The sequence below is a fragment of the Giraffa tippelskirchi genome, chromosome 9 (genome assembly GCF_054371585.1).
Source record: "Giraffa tippelskirchi isolate mGirTip1 chromosome 9, T2T-mGirTip1v1.2.pri, whole genome shotgun sequence".
In the NCBI taxonomy this organism is placed as follows: Eukaryota; Metazoa; Chordata; class Mammalia; order Artiodactyla; family Giraffidae; genus Giraffa; species Giraffa tippelskirchi.
Genome location: NC_137283.1, coordinates 125,763,928 through 125,782,878, shown reverse-complemented (window position 1 = coordinate 125,782,878; position 18,951 = coordinate 125,763,928). Strand labels below are relative to the sequence as shown.

Here is an 18,951-nt window from a genome sequence, read left to right as displayed (position 1 = left end):
TGTATCTAGTTTATGAATTATCATGCAGCTGTACACAAGATGTGCACTTTTTTCTATCTACTTTATACTAATCCTTTTCATTGTTCTTCCCAGATACAAACTGATGGTCAAAGAATGACCCAGGACTTGTTCCAGGGAGAAAACTAGGTTGATCTGATGAACTGACTAAAGACTGCTGGAGAAAAACAGAGTGGCCTTTCCAAAGTGTAGTATGGAGCCACTTTCTTGGAAAGGTCATTTACTATGGCAGGGGACAAGTTCACTGCAGATGCAGGCCTCCCACACCACAGGCAGAGAATATTCTGACAGAAAGAGGCTGCTGGCAGTAACACCTGGGCCGAGCCCTATCTCTGCCAAAGGGCAGCCCAAGGGCCCTGGGCAAGTCACTCTGCCTTGTGCTAAGAAGCTTCATTGGTGTCTGACTTTTTGCCACCCTATGGACCGTAGCCCACCAGGTTCCTTTGTCCATGGGAATTCTCCAAGCAAGAAAACTGGAGTGGGTTGCCACACCCTTCTCCAGGGGATCTTCCCCACCCAAGGATTGAACCCACATGTCTTGAGTCTCACGCATTGGCAGGTGGGTTCTTTACCACTAGCGCCACCTGAGAAGCCCCATTCTGCCTTAGTTTTATATAAATATGGCATCACAGTGTGTGACATCCAACTTCAAACAGCTGCTAAAGCAAGTAAACAAGTCATATATGGAGGAGTTTTGTTCAAGTTAAGAGCCTGACGCACAGGCATCATTACGATTTCTAATCCCACACTAAACAGGGACAATGGGACTATCAGAGAGGAGGGTCCTGGGTGAATTTTCTACTCTCTCCCTGAATACTTCTCTAAGTGGAACAGTAATTTGGCAAACTCAATTTTGCTCACACATAAAACACAAAGCCCAGCCAAGGAAAAATACACACTCGGTGTTTAGATGGAAGAGGGCACACCTACCACTGATGTCAACATACCTGCTCTTCGGGGGCTGGCGGCTGCCCAGGCAACACCACACCACAAACAGCAGTGACCCTGGAGGAGAGGTCTGCCGAAACAAGGTGTCCTGTTGAGTACTGCAGCTCCTTGTCCTTCCGCCAAAGGGGTGTGTCTGGATTGGCCAACACCAAGGCCTTCTCCAAGTCCTGCAGCTGGGCCTCCTCAAGTAACCTGAGGGAATGAGGAGCTCGTCAATGACTCTAATGCCCACTACAGCCACACTACCATCTCTAGGAATGCTCTCGCCTACCTTAACCTGAAATGGATCAGTTCTTCACTATTAAAAATCTTCTTAAGGAATGATAACTTGTGCTCTTCATTCATACAGGTGACCAAAGCAAGACAATTGGCTGTGTACCTGGAGAAAACCAAAGTATATAAACTCAGGATCTGCAGTGGAGTCTAAAGAATAAAGAAAATTTACTAGCCAACGGAACACTCAAAAACGAAGTCTTATGGAATTAATACAAGGAAGGGTAGAAATCACAAATCAGGCATAGTGAATTCACTTAATGGAATATAAGAACAATGGAATTCCACTTATATCATCTGATTTTCCTCCGAAATGACACATGAAAAGGAGTAAGAACCCCAAAGGCACCAGAAAAAAAACAACGTATTTTAAATGGTTTCCTTTTCCTCCTCACACACACAACTTCAGGGTCCTGCAACTGTCCCCATACTAGAAGAACAGGAACAGTCCACCAGCTACGCACCAGCGGACCAAGGTGTCATGGCTCCTGAGGAGTGGGACACACACACTCCAGTCCCAGAGGTCCCGGAACACAGACTGGTTTTGCTGCAGAAACTTGTAAGCTGCCTCCATTAGGTCCCGAAGCTTCATCCGCCTGCGCCCATACCGGACTGGATTTGCATCTGAACTCTCTAGGAAGAGCCTCTGAAAGACTGGAGATGCGTCCTTGAAATACCTCAGGGCAAATCTTCAAAAGAAAAAGAGTGTTCATTGGTTGGTAAGAATATCATAGCATATATATATATATATCCATTTTTTAATGGAACAAAACGACAAAGTGTAATGGTAACTCTCAAGGGCTTACAAGCCAAGAGATGAATGCTTAAAGCCACCTAGTCCTAAGATTGTATTCTGCTTGAGTTCAGGAACCAGAATTGCAGCAGGAGATATCTGAGTAACAGGAAACAAAAACCACAAGAACTTATCACAAGTGTTTACTACTGAAAATACACTCATTTTCAACAAGTATTTATTGACTTCTCACTATGAGTCAGACACTGTTTCAGACACCGTGTTAAGTATTGGAGGTACAAAACCAAGAAGATACCTCCCTTGAGGGAGCTTGCTATCTAGGAAGGAAGGGAGTCACAGAAACAAAGTGAAGCACAAAGAACATGGATTCAACTGAACCTGAGAAAGTCAAAAAGAGATGCTTTGCCTGCATCTTAAAAGATGAAGAGGAGCTCTTCGTGAAACACAAAGGTAGTAAGACTAGAAAAGAGGGACCAAAAGCTACAAGACATACAGAAAGTAATAACGGCAATAGTAAGTCCTTCTATATATGTAATTAGTTTTAACGTAACTGGTTTACTCCCAATCAAAAGACACAGATTAAATGGACTTTAAAAAAAAAAAGCATCAGACAATATGTTATGTATGAGAAACCCACTCTAGATCTAAAGCTACACATAGGCTGAAAGTGAGGAGATGAAAAAAAAAAAATCTATGCAAATGGTAATCCAAACGGAGCAGGAATGACTATATTGATATCAGTCAAACAGGCTTTAAATATATGGAATAATGAGAAAGATGATCAATAAGGAAACAGAGAACTTGAACAACACTACAGAGCAAAGGGATCTAAACAGGCATGTACAGAATCCTCTACCCAACAACAGAAGAATATATATTCTTCTCACATGCACATGGAACATTCTCCAGAATAGTTCACATGTAAGGACACAAAACAACTCTCAAAAGACTTTAAAGTACTGAAAAGACACACAATACTTTTTGTATAATTATACAAATTACAATGGAATGAAATTAGAAAGTGACAGCAGAAAGAAAATTGGAAAATCTTCAAATACATGGAAATTAAACAACACACTCTTAAACAACTGATGGATCCAATAAGAAGTTACAAAGAAAATTAGAGAGGACCTTGAAACAAATGAAAAGAAAAATCCAACACACCAAAACCTACGGTATACAACAAAAGCAATGCTGAGAGTGAAGTTTATAGCTACAAACATGTATACTTAAAAAGATCTCAAGCTAACAACCTAACTTTATACCTCAAATAACTGAAAAAAAAAAAAGAATAAACCCAAAGCCAACAAAAGAAATAATCAAGATTAAAAGCAGAGATAGAAACTAGAAAAGCAACAGGGAAAAATAATCAACAAACCTAAGAACTGGTTTTTGAACAGATCAAGAAAAGTGACAAACTCTGAGGTTAACTAAGAAAAAAATAAAAGATTCAAAAAACAACAATCAAGGGACTTCTCTGGAGGTCCAGTGGTTAAGATTCCATGCTCCCAATGCAGGGGGCACAGGTTCCATCCCTGGTTGCGGAACTAAGATCTCACAAACAAACAAAAAAATTACACAAAAAAACAACAATAAGAAATGAAAGAGAGGTGCCACATTACGGATGCCACAAAAATAAAACAGATTATAAGGAATACTGTGAGGGAATTTCCTGCCGATTGGACTCTGCACTTCTACTGCAGGGAACATGGGTTTCATCACTGGTCAGGGAACTAAGATCCTGCATCCCACGCAGTGTGGCCAGAAAACAAAGATTCAGTTGTGGCTTGGAAGGGAGACATGGCAGGTGTGTGTGGGGGGTGGGGGGGGTGGGGGAGGGAGGAAAAGTAGGCTGGTGTCGACAGCACATGTGGAACCAACAGGCAGCAACAAACATATAGGCAGATAAGCAGTAACCAAGTCATCAACCTGACCCATGAGGCCTTTGAGGATAAGGGGAAATGAACAGAGTGGACTGGCAATGGCCATAAGCCTGGGCGGCAAGTGGAGGAAAAGACTGTGGTTCATTGGAAGCATGCAAAAAGAGGCCTGGTTGATATTTCCTGCTGAACTTAGTTGACTGCAGTACTCTTTTCTCTAGAGACCCATCATTTTTAGAGAGTGCTCTAAAATTCTGATCTAACCAATGATGGATGGACCAATAAAGCACACTTAGCCAGAGAATAACAAAACCAGATTCTTCCCTAGAGAATATTCGAGAATATGGAGAATAGTCTCTTCCCAAGGATAAGACTAAGAGTCGTAAGGTCTAAAACGCAACAAGGAACACCATCCTGTTAAATATCTAATCCTGGATGAGTCACTTACTTGGGCAACTTGTCACACTCCTTCACGCATCTAGAGGGAAGACCTGGAGTCCAGTTCTGGCCCTGACATTTAGAACAACTTAGCTCACTCAGCTAACCCCTCTGAAGATCTGAAATGGAACTAACAGCGCCTGAATAAGTCACAGTACAAAGATCAAAAAGATAATGCTTATCTACTTACTTTAACATTCGAAAGCCTATATAAACATACATTATTAGTAAAATACCACCATTCAGTTCCAAAATCCACACTCCTAACTCCCACAGCAGATCCACAAAATTTTCATGCTCAAGGATGTTCAACGTCTTATTATACATCAAAAATTCAGAAAACAACCTAATTGCCCAACAAAGGGGTAAGAAGTGATAAAATACTACACAACTTTTTAAACAGTTTTACTTACTGAGGCAAAGATGGCCATATGTGACTAAATTTAAAAACAAGATGCAGGTTAAAAATTATAGTATGTATTTTTATTAGAATTAGTATGTAACCAAATGTTTTTTAATTTTATTAAAATTGTATTTTAAAAACACGTGCACAAATGTTCTAAAATTTGCTGTGGTAATGGTTGCACCTATCCGCAAATATACAAAAACCCAGTGAATTGCACACTTCTGTGGTATATAAATTACATCTCAATAAAGCAATTTTTAAAATATATGCACATAAAAATCGACATGCACACTCTCAGATGGGTGTAAGAATAAGAAAAAGAAAAGGGATTTGGGAGAAAAAAATACCAAATTAATAGCAGTTAAGAATTTCAGGGTGGAGAGGACCTTTTGCTTTTTACAATTTTATATTGAGTGTTACTTGAATATAGTGCTTCTGTAATCAAAAGATGATATTCTTTTTCTCAGAAGAATGCTACCAGAATTCTTAGAGGGAGAAAGGAAATTTAAAACTAAGTATGTGTTACCTTTCCAGCACTTCTGAACACAGTTTTGAAGCAGAGGTGTATAAAAGCATAACTACTTTTGGTTGCTCATTCAGTTCTATGCAAGCCTGATTTCAGCATGACTGTCCATATGTATACAGCACTGCACACATGAAGCATGCTCTCCCACAGCATTCTACCTGCTACTGTTCACAAAAGACCATTACTAGGCCCACCCATTATTGCTCTTTCCAATCAAAGACAGAGCACTGATGTGGAGCCCCATGTCCAGGACAAACTAACAGCAAATGAGAAACTGAAGCCAAGAAATTAACCTAGTGCAACCCAAATGAACTTGGGTGATTACACTAGTCCCCCTTATCCATGGGGGATGTGATCCAAGACCCCTGGTGGATGCCTGTAACCATGGATAGTACTGAACTCCGTACACACGGTTTTTTCCTATACATACATACTTCTGATAAAGTTTAATTTATAAATCAGCCACAGGATATCCAAATTGTCAGCATCATCCTGCTTTGGGGCCATTATTAAGTAAAGTAAAGGTTACTTGAACACAAGCTCTTCAACACCACAGCCCAGGTGGCTACTAAGTGACAAGTGGGTGGGCAGCAAATATAACATAGATATGCTAGAGAAAGAGATGATTCACACTCCAGGCAGGACACTACAGGATTCCATCACACTACTCAGAACAGCATGCAACTTACAACTTATGAACTCTTTGGAATTTTTCACTTAATTTTTTTGGATATGGTTGACTTCAGGCAACTGAAACCACAGGAAATGAAACCACTGATAACGAAACCACAGATAAAGGAGGAATGCTACATTCTTTTCCTCCTGGAAATATAAATATAATCATTAGTTCTAACATGCTGTTCAGATCAAGTTCTGTATAAATCAGTCAACAAATACATGAATGAGGATGAGTGGGCAGCACCACAAACTAGGAAAAAAGAGCAAGGGCTTTGGAGGCAGCTAAACCTAGGACTGAATTCCAGCTCCACCACCTTCTAGTAAGGGGACTTAGAGCAAGTTATTTAGGAGTGGTTGTTCTTCATCACTAATGAAAGACGGCTTTCACAAGATTTGCAAGCCATGGCTGAAAGGACGATGTGTTAAAGGGCCTTGTGAGAACCAGGGAGTGGGGAGAAACAAGAAAGGGGGAAAGCAAACTAAAACAAAAAGCCAAGAACTAAAAGATGCAAAATATAAGAGTAAGGTACAATCAGAACTTAAAAATAAGGTTACACTCCTGAGAGAACACTAAAGGGGAAAAAAAAAATCAACACATAATGTGTACATTGGGGGCTTCCCTGGTGCCTCAGTGGTAAAGAATACGCCTGTCAATGCAGGATACACAGGTTTGATCTCTGAGTCGAGAAGATCTCTTGGAGAAGGAAATGGTAACCCGCTCCAGTATTCTATCCGGGAAAATCCTATGGACAGAGGAGCTTGGGGTCACAAAAGAGTCAAACACAACTAAGTGACTAAACAACAATGGAGTACCTTAACTATCTGAAACCATTTACAAAGTTACAGCTGAAGAAATTTGGGAACGCAAGAACCTAGTCAGGAACAGGACTAGATGATTTTTTAAAATTAGAACTTTGAAACCAAAACTAGTATATCAGAACAGAGAAAGCATCAACAGACCAAGAGTGTTCTCACAGAGTCCTGACAAAGAATCTGCCAAAGAGTAAAAAATGCACTGAAGGACTGAAGATGAAGAAACAGTAATGAATAACAACAAAATGGTAATTATGTGAGGTAATGGCTGTATTAACTGTTACTGTAGTAAATATCTTGCAATACGTATCTCAAATCTCCACACTGTACACCTTAAACTTACACAAAAATGTTTTATGTCAATTATATCTCAATAAAGCTGAGGGGGAGGAGGGACCAGTAATGCATAAGCAAGGGAATAAAAAGAAAGACCTTGTTACTACTGAGATACCTGATGGAAACTCCAAATAGGTAGGCACCCTGGCCTCAGAAAGAGGTGTGAACTGAAAAATGAATGTCATTACAATAAGAGCAAGCCTGACTGGGTTCCTCCTCTCCAGTCTCTCTTACAGCTTTTCATCCCCATCCCATCTCTCATCTCTTCATTCTTCCCTCCTTACTCTTCCTCCACATTTTGACAGTAGGAAATGCTCTCTATTTCCAAGAGGGTAACACACTCATTTTTCTTAATGACTTCTTGCTCCCCTTAAGTATTTGGCTCACACCTCTATTAATATATTGCATCCTGCTGTTTACAAGTACAGAAACTCATTACGTGTGACTTTCTTACTCCCACCATGTGACCTAGAGCTCAAAGGGAGGACTCCTACATCTATCTACTGAATGAATGACTGCATCCTATCTAGATATATTAGGTATAATCCTAATACGTTAGGTAATTTCCTCCAGAGGAAATTTAGAGCACAAGTGAAACTAATCAGCTACATTTTTTAAAACTAAAAATCAAAATCCCATTCCACATCACGACCTATAGTTCATTGTATGTCCTGCCTGACTCATCATTCACACACATTTACACATGGTGCTTTTGTTTTTCTTTTTTTGCTTGTCTCTAAATTACTCTAACACTGGCACATTATATAATTTTTGGAACAAGGTGAGAGCATAAATAAAACCTATTGCCTTGGCAAAATGAAAAGAAGAAAAAGTAGTGGTGCCTCACATTCCTTTAGTAAGAACATAAAATTTGAAGCTGATGGGAAACCAGATGTAGCTACTCTATCATTTTAGTGATTCTCAAACACAATCTGAAAGCACTCTACCACTAAGGCTTAAGAGAAGTGGGAGTTCAATTACTCACAGGTCAATCCTACAGGGTAAGCACAGAACAGTCAGCACACCTTGTGAAACAGTACCACAGTCAAGTATACCTAAGCGATGAAAGCGGCCAGTGAGGCCACAATCTGGATCCTCAATCAACCCAGAGAATAGGTTCCTGACACCACGTATGATGGTGACCTTTAACTCTGCTGTGTATGTTTTAGTTCTCTCAAACAACTAGGTCCATATTTTTCCTCCTCTTTTAGAAAAGCTCACATAAATTAAGTGAGCTTCCCTCAAGTCTTCATTTCTTATTCCCTCATCAAAGGATCAGACTAGAGATCATACTTATAGGAAAGCCAAAGTGTACTTATTATGTTGATGAAAACTAATAAGAGATGCTCTACTAAGTGAAGTCAGATATGAGAAAAACAATGTCACATGATATCACTTATATGTACAATCTAAAAAAATGGTACTAACGAACCTATTTACAAAACAGAATTTGAGTCACAGATATAGAGAACAAACTTATGATTACCAACGGGGAAAGGAGGTCGAAGGGGATAAATTGGGAGACTGATATTGACGTATATACAATACTATATATAAAACAGATAATTAATAAAAACCTACTTTACAGCACAGGGAAGTCTTTGATACTTTCTAATGATCTATATGGGAATGGAGTCTGGAAGAGAATGGATATATGCATGTATATGGCTGACTTGAGCTTCCCTTGTAGCTCAGCTGATAAAGAACCCACCTGCAACGTGGGAGACCTGGGTTTGATCCCTGGATTAGGAAGATCCCCTGGAGAAGGGAATGACTACCCACTCCAGTATTCTGGCCTGGAGAATCCCAAGGACTATCCATGGAGTTGCAAAGAGTTGGACACACTGAGCGACTACCACTCACACTCACTTAGTTGCCTCTTCTGACTATTCCACACAAACCTATCAATTTGAGAAAATCAGGTGCAGTGGCACGTGTCTATAAAACCAGCTAGCTGGAAGCTGAGGCAGGAAGATGGCTTGGGAGAGGAGTTCTGGGCTGTGGGACGCTCTGCCCACTGGGCGTCCACACTAAGTTTGGCTCACTGGGATGACCCCATGGGAACAAGAGACCACCAGATTGCCTAAGGAAGGGTGAACCAGCCCAAGCTGGGCAGACAGGAGATGAAATGAAAAATGCATTAGAATCCAGTTCTAACACAACTTCTTATCACACTTTGGATGTGAACAGATTTACAGAAGTGGGAAGAGACACGAGAGATCCTGTAACCCACCCCCTACAGCTGCTCCAGCAAGAATCTCACACATCTGAAGTGGATGCTGTAAGAGCCTCATGGATGTAAAACTCATTTACATCCATCTTATATGCCTTTCTTGCCAGATGACAGAATCCTTGGGGGTAGGGGAGATATCCTGGTCATATTCTCCAGACTTATCTTGATGGCCAAGACTTCAAACCTAGTAAACGGTCACTGAATTGAGCTGGATAAATGGCTTCTTCTGTGACTATTTTTATAACACACTCCTTTCTCCCCTCTCTGTTATTTCCCCTCTTCTCTTCATCTCAGCTCAGACTCCTCCTTACTTCCAGCAGAGTGTGGGGTCTACCATCTCAAGGAGAAACATGAAGAATAAAACTGTTACTCACGGGAGGACGTCAGGATGGTTACCAATGAGTTTGCTCATTGACACACAGAGCCGTTCGTGTAAATCATGGTTGACTTGGCCTCCGGCTTTAATGGCTTCAGCATTCCTTTCCAGCAAATCCAAAAGCAGAGGGCGCAGCTGGCGGCCAATCAGCACAGTATAGTCCTTATCCAGAAGTAACTGTGCTAAGGTATTCAAGATACACTGGCGATCTTGAGGTGTCCACACCTGAGAAAGGCAAGACAAATTCGTTTGTGACTGCTACAGAACAGTCCTAGCTTATATTCGATTTCCAGACTTCATAACTGTTATTTTACAAAACATAGTGGGGTTTCTTTGCAATAGGACTAGTGAATCCAATGTAAACTGAAAGTGAAAGTGGCTCAGTTGTGTCTGACTCTTTGCCATCCCATGGACTATACAGTCCATGGAATTCTCCAGGCCAGAATACTGGAGTGGGTAGCCTTTCCCTTCTCCAGGAGATCTTCCCAACCCAGGGATCGAACTCAGGTCTCCCACATTGCAGGTGGATTCTTTACCAGCTGAGCCACAAGGAAAGCTCCAATCAATTGTAAAGGCTGCAACAAAAAAGTTTCAGCCCACTGGGGTTTGAGATAAAAGGAATGACATCAGGATTCCATGTAAAATGCTAGACAGCTTCAGCTTCCTTGAAAAAGAATCTGTTGCAGAGTCATAACAGTTTTCAGGGAATTCAGTGCTTCCCCCAACTCCTTTGTCTGCAAGGAAAACAGTTAAATAAGGAAAAAGTACAGTTAGTATGCAAAACTGCCAACTCTCTTGAGGAAAGAATAGATATAAGAAATCAATTCCTGGAAATAAATGAAGATATATCCCCATGAAGACATCAGACTTTAAATAATAAACAAGACAGGTCCTAAAGCAGACAGGCACCCTTTGATATACAAGATGAAATAAACCACAAAATTCTATTGTTTGGGACCAGAATGTCCATGAACATAAAAAGGAAAACTGAAAAGTATGAAGAATGTCTCATATTGCTAGTCTGTAAGCAGTCCTGCACAACCCTTGCCAGGCAATGTGACAGTGAGTTTAAATTACCTGAGGGGCATACCCTCTGACCCACCAAGCCCAATGCTATGAATTTACAGCCTAAAGAGTTTGATACTAAATGGTTATCTTTAAGAGTACAGCTGGAACACAACCTAAATACCATATTCAAAAATACAGTAACTTTTTCCAAAGTTCCAACACTGTTCTTGTATGTAGTATTAATAACTTATTCCATTTTATTTCTTACTAGTTTTTTTACTGTACCACAACTTGTTTATCCATTCACATGTTGATAGATATTTGCACTGTTTCCACCTATCATCAATAAAGCTACCATGAACATTCATGTACAAAAGATTTACGGACATATTTTCATGACTTTTATTTTTCGGCCATGCCATGTGGCAAGGAGGATCTTAGTCCCCAGTCAGGGATTGAACCTTGGCCCTCAGCAGTGAAAACACAGAGCCCTAACCACTGAAACACCAGGGAATTGTCTAAACTTTGATTTTTAATTTTAAAGAAATTTTAAGAAACTTCTTGGGCTTCCCTGGTGGCTCAAACGGTAAAGAATCTGCCTGCAATACAGGAGACCTGGGTTTAATCCCTGGGTCGGGAAGATCCCCTGGAGAAAGGAAAGGCTACCCACTCCAGTATTCTGTCCTGGAGAACTTCGTGATCAGAGGAGCCTGGTGGGCTACAGTCCACAGGGTCACAAAGAGTCAGACACTCAATGTTTAACAGAAGTTGTTTTCCAAAGTATTTGTACCATTTCACATCCCCACCAGCAATGTCTAAGTGCTTCAGCTGCTATATAAATTCACAAATACACAGTACTATCAGTCTTAATTTTAGCCATTCTAGTGGAGGTGGAGTGGCATATAGTATAAAGTGTCTAACAGCCACTCATTTATCTTCTGTGATGTAATTTGTTCAAATCTTTTACCCATTTTTAAATAGGGTTGTCCCTGTATTAACCATGATGGTTTCTGTATATCCTCTATATCAGCTTGAAGAAGTTCTGTTCTAATCACACTTCGTTTTTGTCTGTTTCCTGAATGAGCTTTGTTAGTTGGCATTCCTCCAACGCCCTTATCATCTAAATTGTCTAATATATTAGCATAACACTTTTCATATTAGTCACTTATCTTTCTATTCTTTTTAAAATCTGTAATTGTGGCCTTCTTCCATTCTTAATAATTTGGATTTTTCACTTTTATTCTTGGTCAATCTTTTCAAAGAATCAACTTCTGGTTTCAATGGCTTGCTATACAGTTTATTCATTTCCTATTTCATTCACTCCTGCTGTTAGCTTTATTATTTTCTTCCCTCTATTTATTTTGAATGTAATTTCCTCTTTTTTTATATTTCACAAGGTGGAAGTGTAAGAAATATCATTAATTTCAAACCATGTTTTTCTTATATTCATATATTTCACGTTATGAATTTCCTTCTAATTGTAGCTAAAATCCACAAATTGTTTAAATTATAATACAGTTCAAAATTTTTGATTCTCCCAGAAATTTCTTCTCTGATCATAAGCTTCTTTAAATTTTCTTACTTAATTTCTAACATTTAGGGATTTTTTCCTTATTTAACTTATTTAACATATTATTTAACTTATATGCAGAGTACATCATGTGAAATGCCAGGCTGGATGAAGCACAAGCTGGAATCTAGACTGCCGAGAGAAATATCAATAACCTCAGATATGCAGATGACACCACCCTTACGGCAGAAAGTGAAGAGGAACTAAAGAGCCTCTTGATGAAAGTGAAAGAGGAGAGTGAAAAAGTTGGCTTAAAACTCAACATTCAGAAAACTAAGATCATGGCATCCGGTCCCATCACTTCATGGCAAATAGATGGGAAATAATGGAAACAGTGAGAGACTTTATTTTGGGGGCTCCAAAATCACTGCAGATAGTGACTGCAGCCATGAAATTAAAAGCAGCTTGCTCCTTGCAAGAAAAGTTATGACCAACCTAGACAGCATTTTAAAAAGCAGAGACATTACTTTGCCAACAAAGGTCCGTCTAGTCAAAGCTATGGTTTTTCCAGTAGTCATGTATGGATGTGCGAGTTGGACTATAAAGAAAACTAAGTGCTGAAGAATTGATGCTTTTGAACTGTAGTGTTGGAGAAGGCTCTTAAGAGTCCCTTGGACAGCAAGGAGATTCAGCCAGTCCATCCCAAAGGAAATCAGTCCTGAATACTCACTGGAAGGACTGATGGTGAAGCTGAAACTCCAACACTTCGGCCACCTGATGCGATGAACTGACTCACTGGAAAAGACTCTGATGCTGGGAAAGACTGAAGGTGGGAGGAGAAGGGGACGACAGAGGATCGGCATCATCGACTCGATGGACGTGAGTATGAGCAAACTCTGGGAGTTGGTGATGGACAGGGAAGCCTTCCGTGCTGCAGTCCATGGGGTTGGGCAAAGAGATGGACAGGAATGAATGACTGGACTGAACTGAACTGAGGGATTTTTCCCAGCATTATTTTGAGGGTTTCCCTTGCTAATTTCATCTCATTGAGATAACTGAATATGCCTTTTACGATTTCAATTCTTCTACATTTCTTGAGATTTGTTTAATGGCCCATCTTATGATCTATCTTGGTGAATGTTTCAGATGTACAGAGCATATATTCTGGAAATATTGGGCACAGTATCCTATAATGCCAATTAGGTCAGGTTTGTTGATAGTGTTCAGGTATTCTGTATCCTTGCTGATTTTCCGTATTTGTACTCTCAAGAATTGAGGTTAGAGTATTAAAATTCTCCAATTATAACTGTGATTGTCTATTTTTCCTTTTCTATCACTTTCTGATTCATGTATTTTGTTATTAGATGCATGCATATTTAGGTTTCTTTCTTAATTCTGAAATACTGACATTTAGGGCTGGATACGTTCCTTGCTGTGAAGGCTACCCTGAGTATTAAAAGATGTTTAGCAGCATCCCTGGCCTTTATGCTCTACATGCCAGTAATATCCCCATCACAGGTTGTGAAAATCTTTAAAAGTCTCTATATTTGCCCCAGAGAGTAAAATTCCCCCAGTTGAGAGTCACCAGGCAGGGGGAAAAAAAGCACTTCAAAAAAGAAAATGGAAATAAGATTAACAGAAAATAAAGTTTCTTTTAAAAATTAAAAAAAAATTCATATGCTATCTCAGAAAGTTTAGATTTTGATTCTGGAGATAATGGAGAGCTTTTAGACTGAATAGTGATAGATTCAGATTTGTCTTATTAATGATAACTTACATTAAATGGCCAGAATAAGGTGGGAGATAATAGCTAAAAGGAATAGGGGCTTCTTTTTGAAGTAACAGAAATGCTCAAAAGTGGACTGTGTTGACAGTTGCACATACCTGTGAACAGAGCAAAAGCCACTGAACTGTACACTTAAATGGATGAATTATATGGCATATGAATGATATCTCAAAGCTGTCTTTAAAAAGTTCTAATTCTAGCTCACAAGTATTGATTACTTTCTGTGAGTCAGGCACTGTGGTAAGCTCCTCAAATGCAACATCTAGATTTCACAATCTTATTTATAGCAATAATAACAGCAACCACTTTTATAGACAACACTTACTCTACCCTAGGCACCTAACTCTCATAGCAACCCATGAAGTAAGTAACATTATCCCCATTTTACAGACAAGGAAACTGAAAAATAAAAAAAAGGATAATGTCATAAAGCTGAGAGTAGAACCAGGAATCACATCACAGGCTCCAGAATCTCTGCTTTTAACTACTCTGTAACTATTTAGCAACTATCACACGTAATACATATCACGAAACTTAGACTTAAGAGAGTCGAGCAATTTGCAGGAGGCCCCAAAAACAATGGTAACACACTTCAGTATTCTTGCTTGGGAAATCCCATGGACAGAGGAGTCTGGTGGGCTACGACTGTCCACGGGGTTGCAGAAGGGTTAGACACAACTTAGTGAGTAAACAACAACAATAAGGAAAGAGAAGAGGACTTCCCTGATGGTCCAGTGGTCAAGAGTCTGTGCTTTCACTGTAAGGGAGTGGGTTCAGTCCCTGGTAGGGGAACTAAGATCCCGCATGCCACATGCATTGCCAAAACACAAAACCAAAAAAAGAATCCTTCAGTCTCACTACCCACACATGCTCTCAAGCACTCTGCTCTTCCTCAACATAGAGAGTGATCAAGGACATAAGATGTGATTCTGTGATTTATAGTAAAAAAAAAACAAACAAAAAAACACACTTAGTCTTCAAAACCCCACACCTGTCCAAGTACCTAAAACTCTGTGAATTTCCTGTGATGAGAGAAGTATGCTACAGTAACGCAGTGAATTTTGGAAAGTGGCTAAGCTGGGAGCCAATCATGTGATTAGAGGATTAGAACTTTCATCCCCATGCCTTGACCTCTGAGGAGGGCAGAGGGGCTAGAGATTAAGAGCTGAATCACCAATGGCCAGAGATTTAATCAATTGTGCCTGTGAAGGAAGCTTTCATAAAAACCCCAAAGAATATGGTTAGGAGAGCTTCAGGGTTGGCTGTCCTAAAAAGTGAAATATTTCTCCAAGTTTTGTGAGCTGCTCTAGCAAATTAATCAAACCCAAGAAAGAATTTCTTGGAACCCCCAATTTATAGGCCAGCTGGTCAGAAAAGCAGGTGAGGGTGGTAGAAGTCTTTTAGGGCTAAGCCTTTACTCTGAAGGAACTGACGCTTTCTGCCGGTAAACAGCATCAGAATTGAGTTAAATTGTAGGACACTAGCTGGTGTCTGAGAATTGCTCGGTAGTGCTAGAAAGAAACCCCCCGTGCTGGAATTAAGAGTCAGAACTGTAGGATGCTAGTAGTACTAAGGATGAAGAGAAAGACACAGATTCAATAACAAGGAAGGAAAATCAGGAGGACTTGTCTATATGTGACGGAAAAGGAGCGAAAGAGTTGAGAACACTCAGTTTTCTGTCACAAGGGACTGGACAGAGAGACGGGGTGTCACCAGCTGAGATGAAGAACAAAGGAAGCACATCCTAAAAATTTACTTCAGATCCCAAACTCCATGAGAAGTAAGGTTTCAAAATCTTTGCTGGGAGTTCCCTGGTGGTCTAGTGGTTAGGACTCCATGCTTTCACTGTCCAGGCAGGTTCAATCTCTGGCAGGGGAACTAAAATCATGAGGTTCAGTGGTGGAAAAGAAGGTCTTTGCTCTCCAGTAAAAATCACTGTTTCCCGAAATAGGAGAAAAATAGGATGGCAACACAATCAACTCTTCTCTGAGTGAAAGGCTTGAAATCATAACTGAAAATAGAAAGGAGCAAACCTGAAAGACATTTCTCAGATTGGATAGAATCTGAGACTGAGGAGAGACAAATGGAAAGTACAGGTGGCCGGGATCTTCTTAATTCAATTGAACTTTCTAGTAGCTTTCAAGTCCCTCAACATTACTATATACAGTCTCAGAATCTACCTGAGTGGTTCCCACACTTCAAAATCTCAGATTCTCTTTTTTTAAAAGGCTGTGAAGCATTTCCTCATTTTACTCCCAATGCATAAGCACTAATTTTCTGTCCAATTACTGTGAAGAACCATAAATAAACCTCCTGCTGTCAGTGGTCCATGATCCCCAGCTTCAGAACCTCTGCTCTAAATGCAAGCCCACTTACAGAAAAATACTTCTAGCCATAATACATAGTTCAGGAGCCTGTCACCACAAGCTCAGCTCATATAAATTGATTTTTTCATTAGTCCAGCCAATCAAAATTCAGTTTTTCTTTCCAGACCTCTCTGTTAATGTTAATCATCCCTTCCTTGGGGGAAATCACAGGCCAGATAACTCCAGGCATATCTTCCACTCCTCCCTCCCCTTTGCTATTACACGTTCAATTTGTCATCAAACAGACATGCCTCTCCCGTTAGCTCCCGGCCTCTCCAGACCCGAAAAACTGCTGTTGCTTCCTTAGCAATAGGATATATACGTTCTAGATACCGGAGTTAGAAAAAAAAAAAATTTTCCCCCTACTTTCAAGCTCACAGGTGTAGCGGGGAAGCATAAAATATAAAGTTAAAATGCCAGGTGAAAAAATGCGTGATAAGGATCCTCAACTCAGATAGCGAGTGGTCAACGAGAGAAGGTTCTTAAAAGGACAGAGCACCCATTTTCCAGAAAACTAATTAATAATTCCTATGGCTTACGAATTATGCCCTTGCTGTCTCGCTTGGCCCATCAGTTGTATTCTGTGTTGATGAACGTCTCCAAAAATAGACACGAAATACCTTGGGGGTCAGAGACTATACCGAATTTATCTGTATCCGCAAAGTACCACACTGCGTCTTACTCCCAGCAGGAATACAATCAATACTTGTCAGTGGGCAGGAAAGTCAGAAAAGGCAGAAAGGAAACATCCACCCAAGCTAACAGAGGTGGCTGGACTCAGCACGCTTAAGTAATACAAATGTCAAAAGGGCAAACATGCAACCTCAATTAGAAAAACAAAAAACCACGTTTCTCTCTGAAGGTCACGTCTGGCGCACGCAGCCAGGGTGCTGCAAGGGAATAAATTGGTGGAGAGAAGGGAAGACTCCCATAGAAAAACAAAAGGCTCCTTCCAGCCTCCTCAAATGCGCGCGGACGCCTCCCCCACTGGCCAGCCTTGGGGAAGGGGCCAGAGAGACAAGACGACGCTCTCCGGTCCCCTGCGTCTTCGCGCAGGGCCATGGGGCACGCGCCAGGCGGTTGGTGGGGGCGGCCCAACTCTTTCCCTCCCTCTCCTTCTCTTACCTGCTTGACCAAGAACCTGCCCAGCTCGCTGCGGCTCTTCTCGTTCTTGGCAGCGATTAACCGCAGCGGCGCGGCCGCCACCTCCAGCAAGAGGTGCTCCATGATCACGGGTCCCCCGCCCCGGGAGGCCACCGGCGCTCCTTGCTTCGCGCTAAGAACCCCAGAGCCGCTAAGGTCACCCCGCCGGAACTGCTACCAACTACGTCTCCAGTGAAAGCGGCGGCTGCCGCTCCGCGAGTAACTAGAGAGCGGCGGCAGCACACGTGAGGGGAGCACGCGGCGCTCTGCATCATCAGTCCGCGACCGCGCCGACCGGCGATCGCGGCCCCGCCTCCTCGGCACCGGAAACTCGGGGCGTCAGTATCTATACAGTTCCGGCATAGACTCTAGCAGAAAGCTTTTGCTGGTGGAGGCTAACGGTTATAGTGATGGGAGATCCGGAGGCAAAGAGTGGTGTAACAGCAATTCAGGAGAAGCTAGGGGGCCCCTAGGGCCGTGTGCCTACGATCCTCAGCCCGCCATGCCTCCTTCTGCCTCAGCAGGCAAAAAGATCAGCTAGGAATGAAAAGCAGATTTACCCCCTCTAATCCATCAACTCCCCTTTTAGACGGTTGGCCTATACAAATTCACACACAGGTGTAACAAGCATAGATGGCCCTTGCAGCAGTCTTATTATAAGTATTGGATGTAAGTGTTAAGAGGGGTGGTAAAAGAAACTTTCATCTGTTGAGATATAGAAAAGTCATTTTGGGTTATACATGAGTTAAGGTGAATTTTATGTTAAGGAAAATAGCCTCTTTGTGGCCTATCAAACATAAATTGTATATGTGCTTCAATTATTAAAGCGAAGAGTACACTGAGAAGAAGTAAAGAATGTCCATGTTAAAAATAAAGATTAAATGCCTCTCTTTCTGGGACGCTAATGCTGGTCCTACTTTGATGGTAAGACTTCTTTCTCTAGGTGCTAAGGTCACGTGGACTCTCATATACTTGCTGGTGTGTGTGTGTGTGTGTGTGTGTGTGTGTGTGTGTGTTTTAAACCTTGAAGAAATGTAATGTGTGTGTGTGTTTTAAACCTTGAAGAAATGTAATGTGTGTGTGTGTTTTAAACCTTGCAGAAATGTAACTCTGCCATGCAGACTCTCATGTATTTGCTGATGTGTGTGTGTATGTGTGTGTGTGTGTGTTTTAAACCTTGAAGAACTGTAACCCTGTCTTATTTAATGGTCTTTGTTTTGACAAGATGTAAAACTGTGCTGGAACCCATGCTTCTCTGGAGCAGCTTCACAGAGTAATCTGGGAAACTGGCTTCTGGGCTAGTCCTTAGTTTGGCTGAAATAAAACTTGTTCCTATTCTTATTATAGATTGTTGATTATTTTCATTGACATGGGGATGAAATTAAGTATGGTATATAGGACACTGAATATTCTGAAGGCACTGTGAAGAGTGGAGTAGAAGAGTACATAAAATTAAAAG

The 18,951-nt window shown here is 41.0% G+C and overlaps 1 protein-coding gene across 5 annotated transcripts in view; it reads right to left on the bottom strand.

The window, feature by feature from the left end:
- The window catches only part of MDN1 (midasin AAA ATPase 1), a 142,564-nt gene extending 123,736 nt beyond the window's left edge, over nt 1-18,828 (bottom strand). For 4 of the 5 annotated variants that reach the window (XM_081528506.1, XM_081528507.1, XM_081528509.1 and 1 more), the window contains exons 1-5: nt 17,475-18,828; nt 9,678-9,904; nt 1,704-1,928; nt 1,238-1,345; nt 966-1,158 (exon numbers count right to left, since the gene is read on the bottom strand). In XM_081528506.1, coding sequence (XP_081384632.1) covers nt 966-1,158; nt 1,238-1,345; nt 1,704-1,928; nt 9,678-9,904; nt 17,475-17,576 — 855 coding nt within the window. In that variant the 5' untranslated portion in view covers nt 17,577-18,828. The remainder of the gene's footprint in view (nt 1-965; nt 1,159-1,237; nt 1,346-1,703; nt 1,929-9,677; nt 9,905-17,474) is intronic. The other variant, XM_081528511.1, reaches the window with a different exon arrangement.
- Between the last annotated feature and the right edge of the window lie 123 nt (nt 18,829-18,951).